This window comes from Diprion similis, chromosome 10 (genome assembly GCF_021155765.1).
Source record: "Diprion similis isolate iyDipSimi1 chromosome 10, iyDipSimi1.1, whole genome shotgun sequence".
Lineage (NCBI taxonomy): Eukaryota > Metazoa > Arthropoda > Insecta > Hymenoptera > Diprionidae > Diprion > Diprion similis.
In genome coordinates this window covers 18,217,196-18,237,140 of record NC_060114.1, presented here as the reverse complement: position 1 = coordinate 18,237,140, position 19,945 = coordinate 18,217,196, and the positions used below count along the sequence as shown (strand labels likewise).

The window sequence follows — 19,945 nt, the reverse complement described above, 5'->3', positions numbered from 1 at the left end:
TGCCAATAAACGTTGAACTGGTTGTCGTTCGATCCTCTCTTTCTCTCATCCTCTTTCTCTCTTTCCGAAGACGGCGTACCAGAAAGAAGAGAAGACAAGAACAAATGATGGCGGTACGCTTAAAGAGGTTCAACCACATATCGGAGGAAGGTAATGAACTTCGTGTAAGATACACATGCCACGAAAGCTTCATGTACTGCATAATACAGAAAATATCGGCAAAGGTGATAGTGTGGAAGTGATCGGTAGACCAGAGGGAATTCCTTACGCCTCTGATTTGGAATTTAGTGGGAATGCGGAGCAGTGAAAGGAGCTACAGACTCATGAATATGCGATCCGAGGCCCCCGAGGACAGAAAGACAACGAAAGGAGCTACAGAAGAAGATGATATAAAAGGAATAAGAAGCAGGAGAATATGAGAAGAAAGGAGAAAAGAGGTATAAAAAAAAAGGCACGTATACAGAGGCTCAGCAAAAGACCGCAGCCGGTTTGTTCTCTCTTCATATCTTCCTTTATAGCCAATAATAATTGATCCCTTCCTCATTTCGTTCTCTTCTTAACTCCGAGAGACGGCGGCACGATAGCATTCTTCTTCAGTACCATTGAAACCATATATTCATTTGCAATAATATACGTGCCTATAACGAAATATAGGAAAGAAAAAAATGTCCTATAATCATTCCGCTCTTAAGGTGCTTATAAAGACCCGTTGTACACCTCGAAAACGCGGGGATGCAAAACTCCTATACCGCTCAAGCGATGAGAGTGAAACTTGGCCAGTTAATGCCTTATTTTGGCGAAAAGTGAAGCGTCTTTTTACTTTTTCAAAATTTTGAAAAAAAATTTACAGATTGGTAACCACTCATAGAAATTGGCTAAATTTTCACAGTTGCACTGAATGGATCGACCTATCCGGTATGATGCCACTCGGCGGTGATGAAACACATATTTTGAGCCCAGTCCCATGAGATTTGATGGTAAAATGACGAAATGGCAGCTGATCTGGTTTTCGATTACGAAGAACACCGAAATCTCATTTTGGCGACATTTGTTACCGACATTACGTGCATGCCGGTAATGTATGCGTGTAATGTCGGTAAAAAATTACCGGCATGCATGAAAGGTCGGTAACAAATGTCGCCAAAATGAGATTTCGGTGTACTTCGTAATCGAAAACCAGATCAGCTGCCATTTCGTCATTTCACCATCAAATCTCATAGGACTGGGCTCAAAATGTGTGTTTCATCACCGCCGAGTGGCATCATACCGGATAATCCGATCCATTCAGTGCAACTGTGAAAATTTGGCCAATTTCTGTGGGTGGTAACCAATTTGTAAACTTTTTTTTTTAATTTTTCAAAAGTAAAAAGACGCTCCACTTTTTGCCAAAATAAGGCATTAACTGGCCAAGTTTCACTCTGATCGCTTGAGCGGTATAGGAGTTTTGCTTCCCCGCGTTTTCGACGTGTACAACGCTTCTTTATAAGAACCTTAATTTCCTTTTTGGTTTATTCTCCGGACTGCATATGGTATGAAAAAACGAAACATACGATGGAAACAAAAGTTCGGTGACAACCTGACTGACGTTCATTGGCCGTTGCTGCTACGCTCGAGATAATATCGACCGTCCTGCGCGGTGCGGTCAAGTGAATCAGGTACGACACTTGAAGGGTGTCGAGGTCCCTTGTAGGTGACCCGGTACCTGCTGCAGGATGTCCGATTATTGACCCTCGTTGGGAGGCAGTGACAAGCAACAGCATTCATTCCACTGTGAACGATAACAGTGGTAGAGCCAGTGAAGACAACGGCAGCTATTTCGGAATGCTGATAATAAGAGAAGAAGTCCGACGTTGGCTTCGTTACATTTGCCAACCGATACGAGAAACTTCAAGTGATTCTCGGCACTATCTGAGTTCATATCAATCTAACACTATCTAGTGTCATTCTGACACTATCTGATCTCAATCTTATGCTACTTGATGTCGATCCAACACTGCGACTGTCTGTGATGTTGGATTTCTGAACTGATGGTAAAGATTGTTTTATGGTAGTCTTTGCACCGAAAAATACTACATGGTGTCCAGTATTGGATCCGTAACAAATTGAGGAAAAATTCCAGGACGACTTTTCCAGGTTATACAAGGACATTGAAAACACAATAATTCCAGAACACAAGACGAATTCAAAGATAGTTTCCAGGACTGTTCAATGATAACTGGACACCGTGACTAATACCACATTTTTTTACACCACGCAGATGCTGAACTTGTGGTTTTGACTGGAAGTATTCACGCGAATTGATAATCAGGAGATCAAGTTCCGAGTAATTTTATCAGACACTTAAGTTGCTGGGCAGTCTGACACTTTAGTCTCGAAAAAATTCCTGCCAACGACACCAGACTTCGTCACTTGACGTCTACTGAATTAATTTGACCGAGGATTCCTTTCACTTTTTTCTCTTATACAGTCTCTTTGTACTACTGAATCACCAAATTCAGCAATGATTCTTAGCAATGAAAGGAGACACGTATAATTCTACGCATTGACATTCCTCGGAAGTAATGCAGCTGTGTCGGAAGAATTTTCAATTGATTCATTGATTCGTCCGCATTATAGTATATCGGCATCGTAAAACGTGGGAAATTCAGATCTCACTCTGCAAGTGGATATACTCGACGTACTGTACATCTTGAGACGCCTGTCATTGGTAATGTACAAGAAATCGACCGCAGGTGCGAGTAGAGCTGCAATCCGAATACCATAACAGGTAAGAAAACGCGACGGTTTGTCCTTCACCGGACCGAGCAAGGATCACGCACAGTCAGCTAGAGTATCTGTTTGATACCGTAAGGTATTGCTGTAGGTAGGTATTAAAGTGATGATGTAGCCTCAGATATACCGCGTCATGAAACAATCACGTTCATCGATTTTGCCTAATTTTTACTCATACAGAGGAAGATGGCGGGATAACAAAAACAAAGAACGTGTGTCGAAATTTCAAAGCCTGATTCCGCGGCACGAAAACGACGAGTTGAAAAAGAAACAACGCCAACGCGGAATAAACGAACAAAGCAAAGACTCACCGTAGGAACGCACTGATGACTTGGCGATATAAAGTCCAATCCCCGCTGCCCCTGCCCGGCGAAGCAGTGTTGAATATTCGACATGAACTTTCTCCTGATGGCTTTTAGGGAGTAGACGCAGAGCGCGGACTTGGACGACGGCCTGTTGGTGGTGGCGTTGCTCTCGGAGAAAACGGCGAAGAGTACGTCGTCCTGGGCGGTGATGCCGAGGTGTCCGGCAAGGTCGGACCCAGCCTTGCCGGCGTAAGCCGCCTGGACGAGGTTGTACTTCCTCAGCTCGTTCGTGCAGTCGATCGGTATCTCGGTGTACGAGTAGTAGTTCTGATCGTCGTGACAGACGCGCACCAGCTTGGAAATGAACTCGCTTCCAGTGGCGGTGCTCTTCGGCTGAGTGGTGAGGAAGTAGCTGAAACCCTCGCTGCTGAAACCGTGTACGTAGTTTATGGGGAACCGTTCTCTGGCCAAAGAGTTGACGAACATTCTCGTCCCGGTCGTCACCGCCGTCTCGGCGATCACGAGCATCCGCTCTTTATCCAGTGATCTCGAGCTAACCGCTGGGACTTCGGACCTGTAAGGCGAATTCGCGGTGTAGGTCACGCCGACGTACATGACCTGGGAGACCGGCGGGTTCGGAGGACCCGGTGCGATGAAGGCTACCGTCGATGCGGTCGCGTTGTTGGCGACGACGGCCTCCCGCACCTCCTGAGCAACGTCCGATATGTTGTGGAGATTCCGGACCGTGCACATCCCCTGGAACAGACTGCCGCACGATATCAGTCTCGTCGTCGTGTAGTCGATGACCAGAGCCTTGTTCACGTTGTCGGTCAACTTCTTGACCACGCCGGCCGGACAGTCGATCATCGAACAGTCGTTCGAGTCGTTCTTCGGTCCCGTAACCTCCTTCACCACCAGGTCCAGGTCCGGCGACAGCTGGTACAGACGGTTCACACCACCCACGAACACTCGCCCCGTGTTCTTGTCCACCACCAGGTGGTTCAGACGCTCGACTTCAGGGTCGGCGAACGTGTGCACTATGTCCGCGGGCGTGCTCCTCGACGCCCTCGTCGACGCCGAGAGTACCAGCAGGGCGAGTAACGCCCTCACTCCTCGTGGTAACATTCTCGCACACTGAGGGTAGTCTTGTGCAGTGACGTCCCAGAGACGCCACCACTAACTTTTATGCAAGACGCCCAACTCGCGCAGGGATCTCTCGCTCCTTCTTCTTGTCACTTTCGCCTCGCGCTTAAGACTTTTCCTTGTTTTTCTTCGCCTCTTCGGGTCTTCACGCTTCTTGTTTACCGTTGATTCACGATTTTTAGGTCTTGACGCGGTTTTTATCGCACCGATGATGACGACGTTGGTTTCTGGAATCATAAAAATAAAAAGAACCGTTATGCTTGTAAATCATATTTCTCGTGCGGTATTCTGATTTTAAACAGTTCTGTAGAAAATAGTTGGACGTAAGCGAAACATGTTATTATAGGTGCAGAAATATTATACTCGGCATCGGATTCATTCTACGAATTATGGATACTTGAGGGAGGAAAACGGCGTTCCTTGTATCACGCCAATGATGACCGACTACCTGCACGTATACTTTCAACAACTACGAGGACAGAATCTTTCTGTGAAGCAATCCATCTTTCAAGAATAACAGGATGTGATTTATAATTCCGTAGAAGAAAAAAAAATTTCATCCATAAGATAAATAAAAGATTACGAGGGTGCTGCGTACAAGTTAATACACGTTCGCAATCGACTTATTATATCGCGAAGACGGGAAATAATAATAACGTACGTAACATCGTGGATTCGATCAATCATGAAAGTTGTAGAATGAAAAAGTATTCGGCAGAACTCTCGACGCGTATGCACGTATATTAGAAAACGTGGGGACCTTCATCCCTTCCTCTTATTGTAAAACAGCTCTCAAGATTGATGTGACAGCAGTTTGGCACACCATACACACGTAAACATATACTTTATGTATATATAATAGGTGCGTATACACGTTGCTTATGTAAGATATCGTTTTACAATTAGATCAGGCATCACATCGTACGGTTCAAAGTTCAAAACTCAACAGTTCACCGAGTTGACTTGAGACTCCCGCCCTTTTAAGGTACACATCCGTATATACGTATACACGCATGATAAAGCTCTGGTGGCACACAGGCACCCACAGCGTAGAGTTGTAACGTATTTAAGTGTCGGTATATAAATTGTCTTAATTTGGTTAAAGTGGGCAGTGAATAATAGACGTATAAAAAGTAACAAGCCCAATGATTTGTAACTCTCGCTACGTAATGAGTGCGTTTATGTATATGTAGACACATTATACAGATTCTAGCATGAGACGGGACGTAGAAAACTGCGTATGCGAAGATCGCTCATTTTACTGCCCATAACTTTGTTATAATATATAATATTATACAAGATTTCGCTTTTAAAATTCCCCGACTTTCCTTCGTATAAGTTAAAAGTTTTTCCAAACAGCAGTCGTTTATTTCACTGTACAGGCGTAACGTAAGAAAGAGTTTTTTATAATTTATTTATTTTCTTTTTGTTTCTCTAATTCATACGAAGACCTTTTTCTGTTCTAATTTCCATTTCTTTTTCCATCTTACGTACGGTGAGAAATACATTTAAAATATACAATGCGCAAGCATACGTGCAAACGCATTTCGTTATACAGTTCATATGTATATATATATATATATATATATACGCACATACAAAAACTAGCGCCGCAAGGTCTAAAATTATTTCCGCTTAGGCACGCAACGATTAAAGAAAAAGATATTTAAAAGATAACTAAACAACACACGTTCGGGTGTGTAATAATATGCATAGATATAGGTGTACGGATTGCGTCGTATGACGTCATAGGACGTGAGGCCGATTTCACGAACGCGGTGCGGGTTCCGAATGTGTATCGCGTGTAGCCTGACACTTTGATAACAGCCTACTACTAGGCGGCGAGGGGAGGGAGGGAAAAAAGTGACGGAGGAGAGGTTAGAAAATCGTGCAGAGTATAATGGGGGGGGGGGGGGGGATGACGACACGAAAGAGGGAATACTTGATAAGAACTTTCATCGTGTGACATTCCGTCGGGTAACGTATTACACCTTACGTATGTATGTGCATAGACTATTCGTCCCTGGATGACACCTCCTCGAAGCGCGAGTCAATATTTCAAAACTGCCCCCCCCCCCCCCCCCCCCCCCCCCCCCCCCCCCCGCCCCGGGTACGCACGGGAGGCATACAGTATGCAGCGCCAAATGGGACGAGAAAAACGAGAAAACGATTTCTTATGCAGCAGCATCGAGGAAGCGGGGGAAGAAAAAGAAGAAGAGCGTCGGGTATGTTTTCAGGGGTAAAAAAAAAGGAAGGGAGAGAGAAATCAAACGGTGTTCTAACCTAACCTAACCTGACCTGACCTGATATACACTTAACTCACATTAGACCCAGGAGAATTTCCGACTGTGATGAGGCTGAAGTTGGTATTACGTTATTGTAATGATTCATTCACTTCTCACAATCAGAGAAATTGTTATAATTCGCAATTTTTGGTGGGAAGGTCTGAAATGCAGTTCAGTCATAATAAGAGAAAATGTATTTATATTTTGGAAAACTTTATTACAATAAAGTCACTATGAAAATTTGAAAATAGTCATTTTTCCCGGTAACATTTCGTCACGTTAACGTTACTAACTTCAGCTTCTTCGATGATTGTTGGCAGGTTAGTCACTCCTTGACCAGTCGTAGTCATGCTTCACCGTAATCGAAGAAAAACTTATGTTAGTTCTAGGTACAAAATGAAAATTAGTTTCGTAGCTTTAAACTGAAAATCTTTGGTACGTGTTACTGTTTTTTTTTGTTGCTTTTTTTCATCTCTTCCTTTTTGTTACGGTCACTCGGACTATATTTTCTTGTAACTGTTGCAATAAGTTGATTTAGGCGCATAAATAAATTTATTTCGAGACGTGAGTTATCTGGCGAATGAATGCAGTAAACTAACCAAACAGAATCAATCAGATTCAATGCTGCTGTAATCAGAAAATTTTTTATCAACGATAAGACACATTCTCTCGTCATTGTAACCATAATCCCCATTTAACTAGAATTTTCTATGGATGTGTTCCGAAATTAGCTGACGGTGCTAAAAATTCCCTAGGACAGTGGCAGAGCACCTCACAAACGCACTAGCGTAAAAGAGATGAAAGATTGTTGACAGCACTGGGAGCCAATATCGTAAGGAAACTTAACATAAAAAAACTTAACGTAAAGTAACGTAAAATGATGTTAAGATCCGTAACATTTTAAGAAAAACGATGTTATTTCGCAAGTTTAAAATTGTCTGAAATCAAGTACGATAATATTTACGGGAATTCAACTCCGTCTTCGAAATAGTGATTTTTTGTTTTTTTGCTTAACGGAACAATGTTTACCAACTCTTGAACTTCGTCGTGTGACTTTATACAAGCTGCCAACATGAGCAGAGCTGCCACAAACTTCACGTTAATAACGAAAAAATCCCCATGAAATTATTCCAGGCATACAATTTGCGAACGCGTGATAAATCCTATGATAATTATCGCACCTAAGAGTTGAAGTTGACTAATAATAAAGGCTTGATTATTACACGCGTCACCCTGATTCAGACTCAGAATTTATACCGTCAAAGGCCTAGATATATGTGTGTATATAGAATATAATCATATTACACACAGCCATTATGTTTAAATGTTATACAGACGACGAGGAATGACTCAAAGATCAACAAGCGAGAGAAGATGGTTTACTACAGAGAATATAATACCCGAGAGGCATGAACAGACGACTGAAGCCAATGTGTGGGACACGTTGTGTTCTAACATTAGAATTCTCGATTCTAGGTTATAGTTTTCTGTTCCTTTCTATGTCTTTTCTTTTTCATTTATTTTTGTCTATTCCAAGTTGAGTCAAGTTTCCCGATTCCAAGGCAAGCCATGTAATATATATATATATATAACCTATATAAAACGTATGTGCTTTCCGTTTGTTACTACATAATTAAACAACTTATCGGAAACGGTCCCAAAAGTGTGGACATTAATTTGAAGATAACCGAAAAAAAAGAAACTAAAAGCTAAAAAATCAACAAAAATTAAAGTAACGGAAACTGAACTCGGCAGTTGTTTCGATACGATGATGATGACGATAATGATTTTTTACGAACCTTTATGCACACCTCACCAATACCATAACGACGAGCCCTTAACACGGTAGAGAGGTTAATGAATCTAAATAACCGCGCCTTGTACTATACATATATACCCGATGTAGACACAATTAGAGAGTCGGCAGAAAATTTAGATTAGGAGAGAATTTGTATACATGTAGTAACACCGGTGAGTTTATAACGCCAAACGGTACCCTCAACGTTGTTGTACATACATCCATTATGTGAAATGAAATGTTGATTGTGGAGTTTTTGCAAAATGCTTACGAAACGAAATAAAGAAAAACATTATTTTTAACAGAATTATCGCACGTAACGACAGGTTTCAACTTTTTACACACGAGTACGTATATACATACGAACCAAAAAGCTTCACCAGTTTCACGATGAAAACCGTACTGCGAGCGAACTGATTGTGAACACGAATCCATTGCTTCTCTCTCGTATGCTTACATGTAATACGTTATACTTACCCACACACGTGAAGCGCGGATATACAGTGTCTCACATGCAAGCTGGTCATCGCGTGATACGAAAGTATGTGTCGAGTGCAGATAAGAGAGAGAGAGAGAGAGACTTGACTCATCGAGTAGGGTTAAAGTTCAGATAAAATTTTTTATCTCTCCGCAAGGCAGAGATGTATCTTCATAATATAAATAGATATATGTATGTATATGAGTATTATTTTGTACAAATTGACAAACAAGATCTCTGCTCATGCGAAGCGCATAATTCTTACTGATGTAAATATTATTATTATTATTATTATTATTATTATTATTCTTATTATTGTCATTAACGTTGTACAAAAATCGAACATATAACAACGGATTTTTTTACATACGAGCTTTTGCTTGATATTATAATTGTTGTTTTCCGAAATTTTCCAATTTTATGACAAAAGATTACAATATAACATACATACATTCTAGTTCTATATTTATTTAATTACTTTGTTTGTTATATATATATATTGCTTGTAATTATTATTATTAATAATAATAATGTAAACTAAAATCGACAAATCTTAATATTTTGTCTGTTTTTGTTCCCGAGAAGGAGACAAAAGAAAAAAGTGTGGCAATACATATTTAAAACGTGACTGACTGCAATTGAAATTTTCTTCTACAATTTCAATTTATAAAAGTAATGAAGTAATTAGCCAATCGGTTTAGGTATAGGTATCATCATCCAGCAGCTGGATGTAACGTAGATATTAACTCCGCGTTGAATTGATGCCCCGAAGATATATGTATAATGATATTGTGTTGTAAGTAAGCGCGGTGATTGTAATTAAAAACGGATATGCTCGCTGTTGTGCGAACGGTACTTTTATAATCCCTCTGAGACTGGAGTGAAAAAGTATAATGACAATAAAGAAAAAGTGCAAAGCAATTGCTTAAATAAAACGAGAATAAAAACAAAAAACGAAAGAAAGAATAAAATGTGACGAAGAGAATTGTATTCTCTGACTATATATACATACATACACATATATATAGTTACAACGTGAAAATGCACGTGTCTAATTTCAACCAGGGACAAAAAGATGTTATTTATAATTATTACACATAACACGTGTTGTATATATAAATACTTTAAATAGCAACGTGCTAATTATATGCAAACTATTCACAAGTTGCATAGTATTATTAATAAATACTATTAGCAAGATTCATAATTGCTATTTAATTTCAAAGGACAAGTATTTACAAGTTGCAATTTGTTTATAATCAAGGATAATGTAATTTATTATAAATGCATATATGGGGTATTCCACGCCAATTCGACAAGGATTAAGCCCCGACTATTTCAAAATCATTTCATGTTTTTTTTTATAACATTCTACGCGGTAAAAAAAGCGACTTGATTTTTTTTCTAATTTTTTTATTCAACCGTTTATTTTTTATAAATATTTGTATTTTTTAGATATATATATATATATATATATATATATATACACGAAATAATTCTCATCTGAATGTCTTCGTCGTCGTTTTCGTTATTACTTTATTTTCTAATCAATTATAACAGCGAATACAAGAGCCAAAAAAAAGACATACATAATTATATTACCGATGGTATAAAACACGTATGAGTACGAACAACAACAACAACAGTAACAACACAGCGACAACGACAACGACAACAATGACAAAACGCTCTCACGAAAGCTACAGCGCCATGTCAGCAGACTATTACTTTTTTGATCATCACGTACGTATATATATACAATATAATATACAAATAGGTAGGAAAGGGAACGGAATTACAGGCGGCGGAGTTCAATGAGAAATAATAAAATATAAAAGTAATAGTATAAGTAAAAACAAAATAAATAAAAAAAAACGGTCGGGGGGCAGGGGACAGTGGCGAGCGAGCAGCGAAGTGATTTAAACGGATTGGAATTTGCGGGTAAATACCGTTTCAAGGTCGTTCCTACAGCGATGTTTAAAGTGCCGTGAAATTTTTGCTATGCTGCACCGATTCGCGATGACGATGATGGTTTTCATCGCCATGTGTATATATATATATATATATATATATATAATACATGTACCTTTCCATTCTCTCTTTATTTCTTCCAGAGCCACATCATTCTCACTTTCATTTTATAATCTTGTATAGTTGATTGTCCAATTTATTATCATTATCATTGTCATGCCGCTTTTCGTCGTCGTCGTCGTTGTCGCGTCGTAATTAATTGCGGTTGTATTCCTCACGTTATACCTTCGTCTGATTTCCATATTCGTCAGAAGTACAAAATCGTCGCTGAAAAACGACTCATCGCCGTTATCGTTTCACCAACTCTAATATAATATACTACATACATACATATATATATATATATATATATATATAGAAGAAGAACAGAGGTAATTTTTTTTTTTTAATTTTATAGTTTCGGTGGGGTTAAATTAGACTTTCGGAAACTTGATTTATTCACAATATCATTATAATTAGCAATCAGTTTCCCTCTATGCAACATTATAATGTATAATACTAATATTCTGTCGGTTAAAATTATTCCCAAAGAAATATGCGAATGACGCTGTTACAGTCTGTTACTGATCATAAAATAAGGATTCAGAGAAAAATATATGAAACACTGAACCTTGTTAATAATTGTATCCATCGATCGGTTGCAAGTAATAAAACAGGCAAAGAATCTGGCGAATATGAAAAGTAGCATCAACGAGTGATAAAAACAACGGAGAAAAAGACTGACAAAGAAAATAAACAAGAGTTGAGTTAAGAAAAAAATAAAAAATCAACGAAACGTAAGATCGAAATCGCTCGCGGCTAGTGGATGGAGGAACAATGAAATTGAGTGAGTCTATAATACGCGCCTGATACGTGTGTATAAATATTACACATAGTGTGATGTTAAAACATTCGCTCAAACACACACACACACACGGAAAACGACGTCGACGACTGACTGACTGACTGACTGACTACAATATAAATTCAAGTAAGTCCGTCCTGCGATACATGATGCAGCTATGACATACCTACGAACACAAGGCGGTACACTTAGGTATTATGTATTTATACGGAACATGATTCATGCTACGTGCAACAACGGAAGAGGCGTTCTTCCCCCCTCCCATTAGCCCCTCAAACCCCGTCTCTTTGGTTCTCCGTTTTCACGGCTCTCGCATATGACACGTGTTGATACGTAGTACCATGTCTGTATGCATGTATCTATGTATTTTAGTTATACCAATTGCATGCCGAAGGAACGGTGAAGCTCATCAAGCTGATCGTGAGTGACCGACTGCTGCGCATATATGCGAAATGTATCCTCATGCTATACGGAGTGAATTCCTAACGACCGAAAGGTCCGTAGTCTGCTACAGTTTAATGCGCGTGCGCTAAAATTCGAGAGCATTATAGCGATTGCCAGGATGATCAACCGTCGTTCAGATCGTAACCTCAAAAATTTTTACAATCGACTCTGGAAAATGCGTTCAACATTAGCAGCTGTGAAAATTTTGAAAGTTACACATCCTTATAGATCGTTACGAACTGTATGTCGCCTGAATTTGTGTCGGTTGGTAATCCTGGTAAACAACATCTCCTGAAATTTAGCACACGCGCATTAAACTTTAATTAACCCTATACATCAACCTGTACATGAAAATTGTTTCGATGAATGAATAGATAAATAATAATCGTAACGCGGCAATATTTTTGACGTCTGATAGCTGGCTGAACGAGAAAGCCAACTTACTTGAAACGGGGTATAGACGTCAGACTGTCTGATATTACGAAGTTATGATTGCCTACTCCTTTTACCAACGGAGTAGAATGTCACTTGTTTGAACCGTAATTATGAAAGCTTTTCTGAGTAGCAGCACTGATGCGGAAATATCGCAGTCAGCACAATTCTGAATCATGGAATATTACGACCGTATTACGTTTACTAGCTTCAACATTATGAAAAAAACATCCAAAACCATTTTAGTTTCATCGAAAATATCTTCAGGGTACGAGAGGATAGCAATACATTTCTTAGTATTACTATTCGCAGTCGGTAAAGACTGACTAAAGCATCCTTTCAACCGAAATCAATTCGTCCCACCTACGACATAATCTTCACAAGTCGAGTTTGATAGCTAAATCTTGATTTGGCAAGCCTGCGTGACGATACAGAAGAATCGCGCGCATGCGCAGTCGGAAGTACAATCTGGTAAGTTTCACTGTTTCCTCTCGGTAAATGCACCATTATGCATATAGAGCCAAGCGTACAAAAATACAACATAACCTCAACTACACGTTGATAAACGCATATAAACAAACGTGGTGGATCACGCATCGCGTTGAGTGCAGACATCGTTTCAAGAATTCAATAAAATCTTCAATTGTCCTATTAAGGGCTATAAGAATGGTGTTACTAACTGCAGAGGTAAAAGGACTAAAAAATTTCGTCAACTTTTCACATGTAACATTCTAATCTACTTCGGAATCTTTTAAACAATTCTAAATTGACCGCCGTGTGACGTCAAATGGCGGAACTTTTCTATTGGTCATCCAAAAAGCTGCGCTGTGGCATATCTGCCTCCTTACACTATAGTGCAGATTCTCTCTGGCACAATATATCCAGAATTATAGGTATGTACAATAATATCAGACCATCATCCTAGAGGAGATGGTTACAGACGCGACGATGAGAAAAAGTTTTCAGTTTAATGCATCAAAAAATATTCCTCCTATTTCACGCAAGGCACACGTGCGCTGCATCATTGTTGTTGTTATTATTATTATTACGGAGTCGGAACAAGAAGAATAGAGAGAAGAGAAATACGAAGAAGAAGAAGAAGGAGGAGAATAATAAGAATAAGATAAACTACAGAAACCGGACCGCCGTGTCGTCATCATCGCATTGCATCGCGGTAGACATAATGTAATAATGTTTGCTCGACGACCGAACGAAGGAAAGGAGGAACGGAGGGAACGGAGGGAACGAAGGGACCACCGACGGACGGATAGCGTGGGTACTACATTCCTTCCGTCGGACCTCTACCTCTCTTCGCTGTAAAAGAGACGGTCTAGGCTGTGTGTATACGTGTACACATACATTATAAGTATGCATTCATACATGCTTGCGGTGTAGCGCATACCACGTGCACACAGTCATACATACATGTTACATAGGGTATATGATACATATATATTAGAAACATACATGTATATGTATATTGGAATCTGAACCTGCGGAGAGGATTGGGGAATTCTCTGCAACTAAGATTTAGCGGCAGAGATTGTTCAAAAGGAAAAAAATTTCCCCAAAATTTTTGGGTTAGATGAAAAAGCTAAATACTGAAATTAGAATTGAGAAAAAAAAAAATTTTGGTTTTCAAAATGTCTTTTAAATATTAAAAAATGACTTCTATAAACAGTGTTGAGCATTATTTTGAATTGTGAAAAATTTTTAAAGATTTTTTATTCTTTTCCCTGACATCTGAAAATCATTTTTATTTCCTTTGGTTAGAATTAACAAATAAATAAGATTTAGCGTATTTGAATCCTTGGAAATTAAGTATTTCCTTAAGTACCCCGTTTTGCCTCCCCCCATCCCTACATATATCAAAATTTTGCAAAACTCCGCGGATATTAAACGTAATTTTTTCCAAAGCTGGGAAATCATTCAAAGAATCTATGATGCGATGAAAGTATTGAAGAAAATACATGGCTAATCGAAGAATACTTTTTGAATACTCGCCAAATTATGCTCTGTAGGGATTTTCATTTCATACCATCAAAAAGAGAAACAGAATAAAAGTCTCTAGATGATTCGAAAAGATTTATCGAAAACTAGGTACAAAAATAAAATCCCTGCTAACCGTAGTAAAGTATAAACATCATCTCTTAATTTTTTCCCCTATCTATACTACACATACTAGGTATATATAGTTTTCCTCTTTGTATACTATTTCTTCCGTGGAACACTCGACTGAATTACACTAGAGAGTTTATAACTTTGTGTATCGAGTATGAATCTGGATCAAGATTGTAGGCAAGTCGAAAAAAAACGGCCGCTCGCGGCGGCGGCGGCGGCGGCGTCTTTCCTCTAAATTGATGATTAGTATTATCATCATGAATCATGAATAATAAACACAAGTCGTCGTCGTCATCCACGCGTATCGTTTTCCAGCAATTTTTATTATCCCGGGTATAAGGCTGCGCAACAATCCTCAGTGAAGTGATCAGATATCGCAATTACACTGTAATTACCGTAACCGTAGTTACCGCTCTATATTGTTATTATCCAAGTAAGTCGATTATTCCTGATAAACATTCTCCTCTCTCATATTTCAATTCCATGTCCATCTCGCGACGACGTCGTTCATTGGCCTTCTTCCTCTTCTTCGAAATTTCTTATCGGAACTCCGCCGCAGCAACTCCGACGGCTCAACGACTCATCGTCGGGCCTCGACGTCTCCACTAGAGATTATGTGCGTCGGTTAGATTAGAGACGTAAGTATAATGTATGTAAGGAAAAAGCAGGCAGTGCAATGCCCAAGCGACGAACGATTATATGGACCTATACATACATACATACACCTACTACAATGCAACTATGCATAAAGGGTACACAATTAAGTGTATTATTATATTGTGTATGATATTATACTGCAATCATGCATTATACATGTATGTATGTATGTATGTATGTGTGTATGTATGTAGAAGACGACGGGAGTATGAACCGCATAATCGAGTGTCGAGGAGTTTAATTGTAATCGTCTCCACAATTGTAAGCTCTGTAATTGTATCAATACGTGTTTCTAATTTTACACAATTGCACACAATACGCGTTAGGTATACACCCACAGATATATATGGGGCATTCCAAATGAAATCGAGAAGTCATTTACCTCAACTTTTTTTGCGCATTGATTCCACTTCAAAAGAGGCCCAATTTTTTTTTAAAGAATTTTCTCGCTTCTCCTTCAGGTGGCGCGACGATCGTTTTTGTGTAAAAAAAAAAAAAAAGGGGGGGGGGTATAACTAAAAAAACATCATTTTCTAAATTCTGCAACTTTTTACCACAGATTGTATATATATATCAATATCATAATTAAAAAGTGGGCTGCGGCTGCCTCATATTTTTTTTTATAATATTTTTTTCTAGTTTCCAAAATGAAAATAAATAAATAAAGTTAAAAAAATCAATTCCCAACGGTCCTTACCGAAGAAGCGAAAACAAAAAAAAAAAAGAAAAGAAGAAAAATAAAACATGTTTCGGAGAATTTTGGTATTGTGCAGCATATTTTTCAAAATAAATGAGAAAAATCTTTTTATCTTACTCTTCTTTTGAAGTGGAATGAATGCGAAGAAAAATGGTTAAGCAAGGATCTGATTACACGAGGCAAAATGACTCCTCGATTTTACTTGGAATGCCCCATATACAGGGGCGCTGAGCTAATTAGATTATTTCGGCCGAGGTTCCTTACCTCACACCATCACGCACACCAGCACGCATTATATGGAGACAAATTATCCTAATCCGTAGTCGCGATTTCGTATGTATTGTTAGTACATATAAGTCCAGAGTTTATTCTCGACGAATGTAGGTATTAAAATGATTAAGTAAGTGATAAGAAATTTTTGGTACAAAAATAGAAAAGAAAGATTCGACCTTAATTGAAATCGATGTGTAATATAATTGGTATGTACAAAAAATTATTGAGTTGTGTGTGTGTGTGTATTTTTTTTTTACCCCCTATTCCTCACGTCTTGGAAGAAAAAATAAAAATCATTCAATCGCAAGCGATGAATAATCTCGAAATGCCTAACGAAAATATGATGTACAATATATAGACGTATTGTAACTCGTCACAATAATTTACTACAAAAATTTTTGAAATCTTTGTAGCTAACGATTGTCAATTATACAATTATTGCAAGATATGAAACGGAATGATTCTTATCCATAACTTTAATTTGTCAATTTTTTTTTTCTTTTTTTTTTTTATTGTTTAAAGAAAAATAAAAGGATACCTACCAACGCGGACTCACTCTTGTCGTAATTACACATTGAATAATCGTCGTTCAGATAAAATAAGCAGAAATAATAGGTATATAGAATTACAATCCAGCCGATAATATGTGCTGCCTAAATATATTAGATTTCCCAGCTACACGTTATACATACAAAGGCGTAAAAGTTTATACGTGTATATATACATGTGTGTGTATGTATATGTATATTCCACGTTTATCAAAGAGTTCACACGAGGCGACGCGACGCGCACAGTGCGCTTATGTATACACCGCGCGTTATGTATATCGTTACGTATAGCCGGCCAACGTCAGATAATCACGATGCTGCTTCTGTTGGCGGATGAAATTCAATACTGCTGTATGTTTTATACGCATAGTTATACGTATATATCTATATATAGCGTACATTAAATATACATGTATACATACGTATATATATATATATATATATATATATATATATATATAAATGTATATACGTGAGACATTGTACTATAAACTGAAAGATATAAGAATAATAATGATAATAAAATAAGCATTCAATTTAATATGTATATCGATGTGTGTATACATATATATATATATATATAAGGGTATAATCGTTATTCCTCCCAAAAAAAAAAAAAATAATAATTTCATGAAAAAAACTCGTCAGGAGTAACATTTTTAAAAACAAATAGAATAGAGGCGAGCAAAATGGGCCCCTTAGTGACAAAGATAACGTTAAGACGAATTTCGACAGAGCAATTTTATTGTCTTTGGTCTTTTACCCGCCTCTCGCCTATCTATGTATACCTAGATATCAGTTGCTTTGAAAATATTTTCCAAATCTCGATATCATTTTTTTTCTGAAATGTATTGTATTAATACCTACATAATTTAGGTATGTTATCTCAATTTTTCGTAAGAAATTTGTACGCGTTCGTAAAATTTAATGAACATGTATTTTCCATCGGATAATTTCTTGGTGAATATTGAATCGAGTATTTTTTTAATTTTTTTTTTTCGAATGAATAAATAAAGAAGAAAAGAGATAAAAATTTATCGAAAGACATTCATTGAATATTATAAATATGAAAGACAGCTAGTTTTGAACAAAATTTAGCACGTTGTTATAATAAAGAAGTGAAGAGAAAAAAAAAAAAAAAAAAAAAAAAAAAGAAGGAAAAAGTAGACGATGGGAAATTATCGAGGTTTGCGGTTTGTATGCAAAAGATTAGATAAGTGAATTGACCGCGGTATCTCTCTTCTTATTCCGTAGAATCAGCCTGTAACCTACTTTGTACAGTAACTACGTAGGATATTGACTTGCTTACGCGCGCACACGTGTGTGTATATAGGTACGAGAATCCTTATTCTTCGTAGCGAAACAAAAGATAAAAAAGAAAAAGGGAAGAGAAGGATAAAATAAAGTCACTGTCCCAGAGTTGGGAGATGGTCGATTCTACAGAAATCAGTTCTACAGAACCAATATTCTACAGAATACGGTCTACAGGACTAGTTTCTACATGAATTTTTTTCTACAGAATATTTTTCTGTATGAAGGAACTTGGAATTCGCGTCAAAAATTATCCTGCATGATTTATTCTACATGAGAATTGTTCTACAGAATATTTTTCTACAGAATATGCAGGATAATTTTTCATGCGAATTTCAAATTCCTTACTATAGAAAAAAAATATTCTGTAGAACAATTCTCATGTAGAATAAATCATGAAGAATAATTTCTGATGCGAATTTTGAAGTTCCTTTCTGTAGAAAAATATTCCGTAGAAGAATATTGATGTAGAAACGAGTCTGTAGAACTGATTTCTGTAGAATCGAACCTCACTTCCCAGAGTCGTCAGTGTGTCAGGTTTTTGTAATACTATGTATGAACCTACTCAGGGTGGTGGTGCAGACAGGCAGGCCAAGCGAGACAACGCCCTGCTATGCTGCTGCCTGACTTGTCGATGCCTGCCCGACTAGCGACTCTCTGAAACACGTCAAGTCACGTCACGTCACGTCACGTCACGCGAGTGATGAACTATACCTATAAGGTCGAGAGAGTCGGTTCCGCAGGGCTGCTCGCAGCCTATCTCAATAGCCAATCGTACAGAATTCTGAAAGCGTAGGTCAGTGAGCGAGTGAGTTACACGTATAACATAATACATCGTGTATCAGGGCGTCCAGTTAATTTTGAAAACGTAATGGGGATCCATTTTGCTAAAGTCATCCGCTTGGGCGCAGCCTATGAGCAAATTTTTTAAAGCGACAATTTTTAAATATTGATTTTTTTTAAATTAGAAATTAACATTTCCGTACGATTTTGTAAAGGTAATGCAAATTTTACTTTTCCAAGAGATGAGAAACGCCGCTTTCTTTGGAAAAAAAAACAAACTATAAATACAAATTTTAGGTCTTCGTAATCTTCGAGGTTATGTTCAAGCCATTTTGCAATGGATGTAATTGTTGAAAAGAAAGAAAGTTATTGTACAGATAAATATATAGTTGAGTTATCCTTTTTCATTTAATGATTGTAAAAAGTAAATGAAATCGTTTATTTATTTTTATTCGTCTTGTAGAATGATCTATGATGCTGCCCCCTGGGTAGATTTTGACAAAAACGGATCCCCATTCCCTGAGAATTCATGAGGTTGAAGTTCGTAACGTTACTCCAACGATGCGTGTTTAGGGAAAATCTTTACTTCACACTTTCAGGATTGTCTGAAATTGAGTAAAGCGCAATAAACAAAACACACTGATATTTTTTGAAAAACGAGCTCATTGAAAGTCATTCTAAATTCAAGTGGGGACGCCGAGAATCCTTAAATTTCGGTTACATTGAGTTTTTTGTTTTTCAAATAACTCAAAAAAAAGTTCTCAAAAATTCCTTCCAAACCAAATCTAGATTATGGTAGTACCTGGCCTGAAAAAAAAATTTCAATCTCCTGCGATGAAAGTGTATGTGCAAGAAACTTTTGGGAGCAATACGCTGGAAAGTTCCCTGCGCTTACACTTTCATCGCAGAAGATTAAAAAAAAATTTCTGACCACACAGTACCATAATCTAAATTTTGTTTGGAGGAATTTCTTATCACATCTTTTTTAGTCATTTTAATAATCAAAAACTCGATATCATCAAA

The 19,945-nt window shown here is 37.9% G+C and overlaps 1 protein-coding gene across 3 annotated transcripts in view; it reads right to left on the bottom strand.

The window, feature by feature from the left end:
- LOC124410761 (plexin-A4) overlaps positions 1-19,945 on the bottom strand; it is a 68,280-nt gene that overhangs the window by 41,395 nt on the left and 6,940 nt on the right. For all 3 annotated transcript variants that reach the window (XM_046889365.1, XM_046889367.1, XM_046889366.1), the window contains exon 2: positions 3,084-4,447. In XM_046889365.1, the coding sequence (XP_046745321.1) occupies positions 3,084-4,202 (1,119 nt within the window). In that variant the 5' untranslated portion in view covers positions 4,203-4,447. The remainder of the gene's footprint in view (positions 1-3,083; positions 4,448-19,945) is intronic.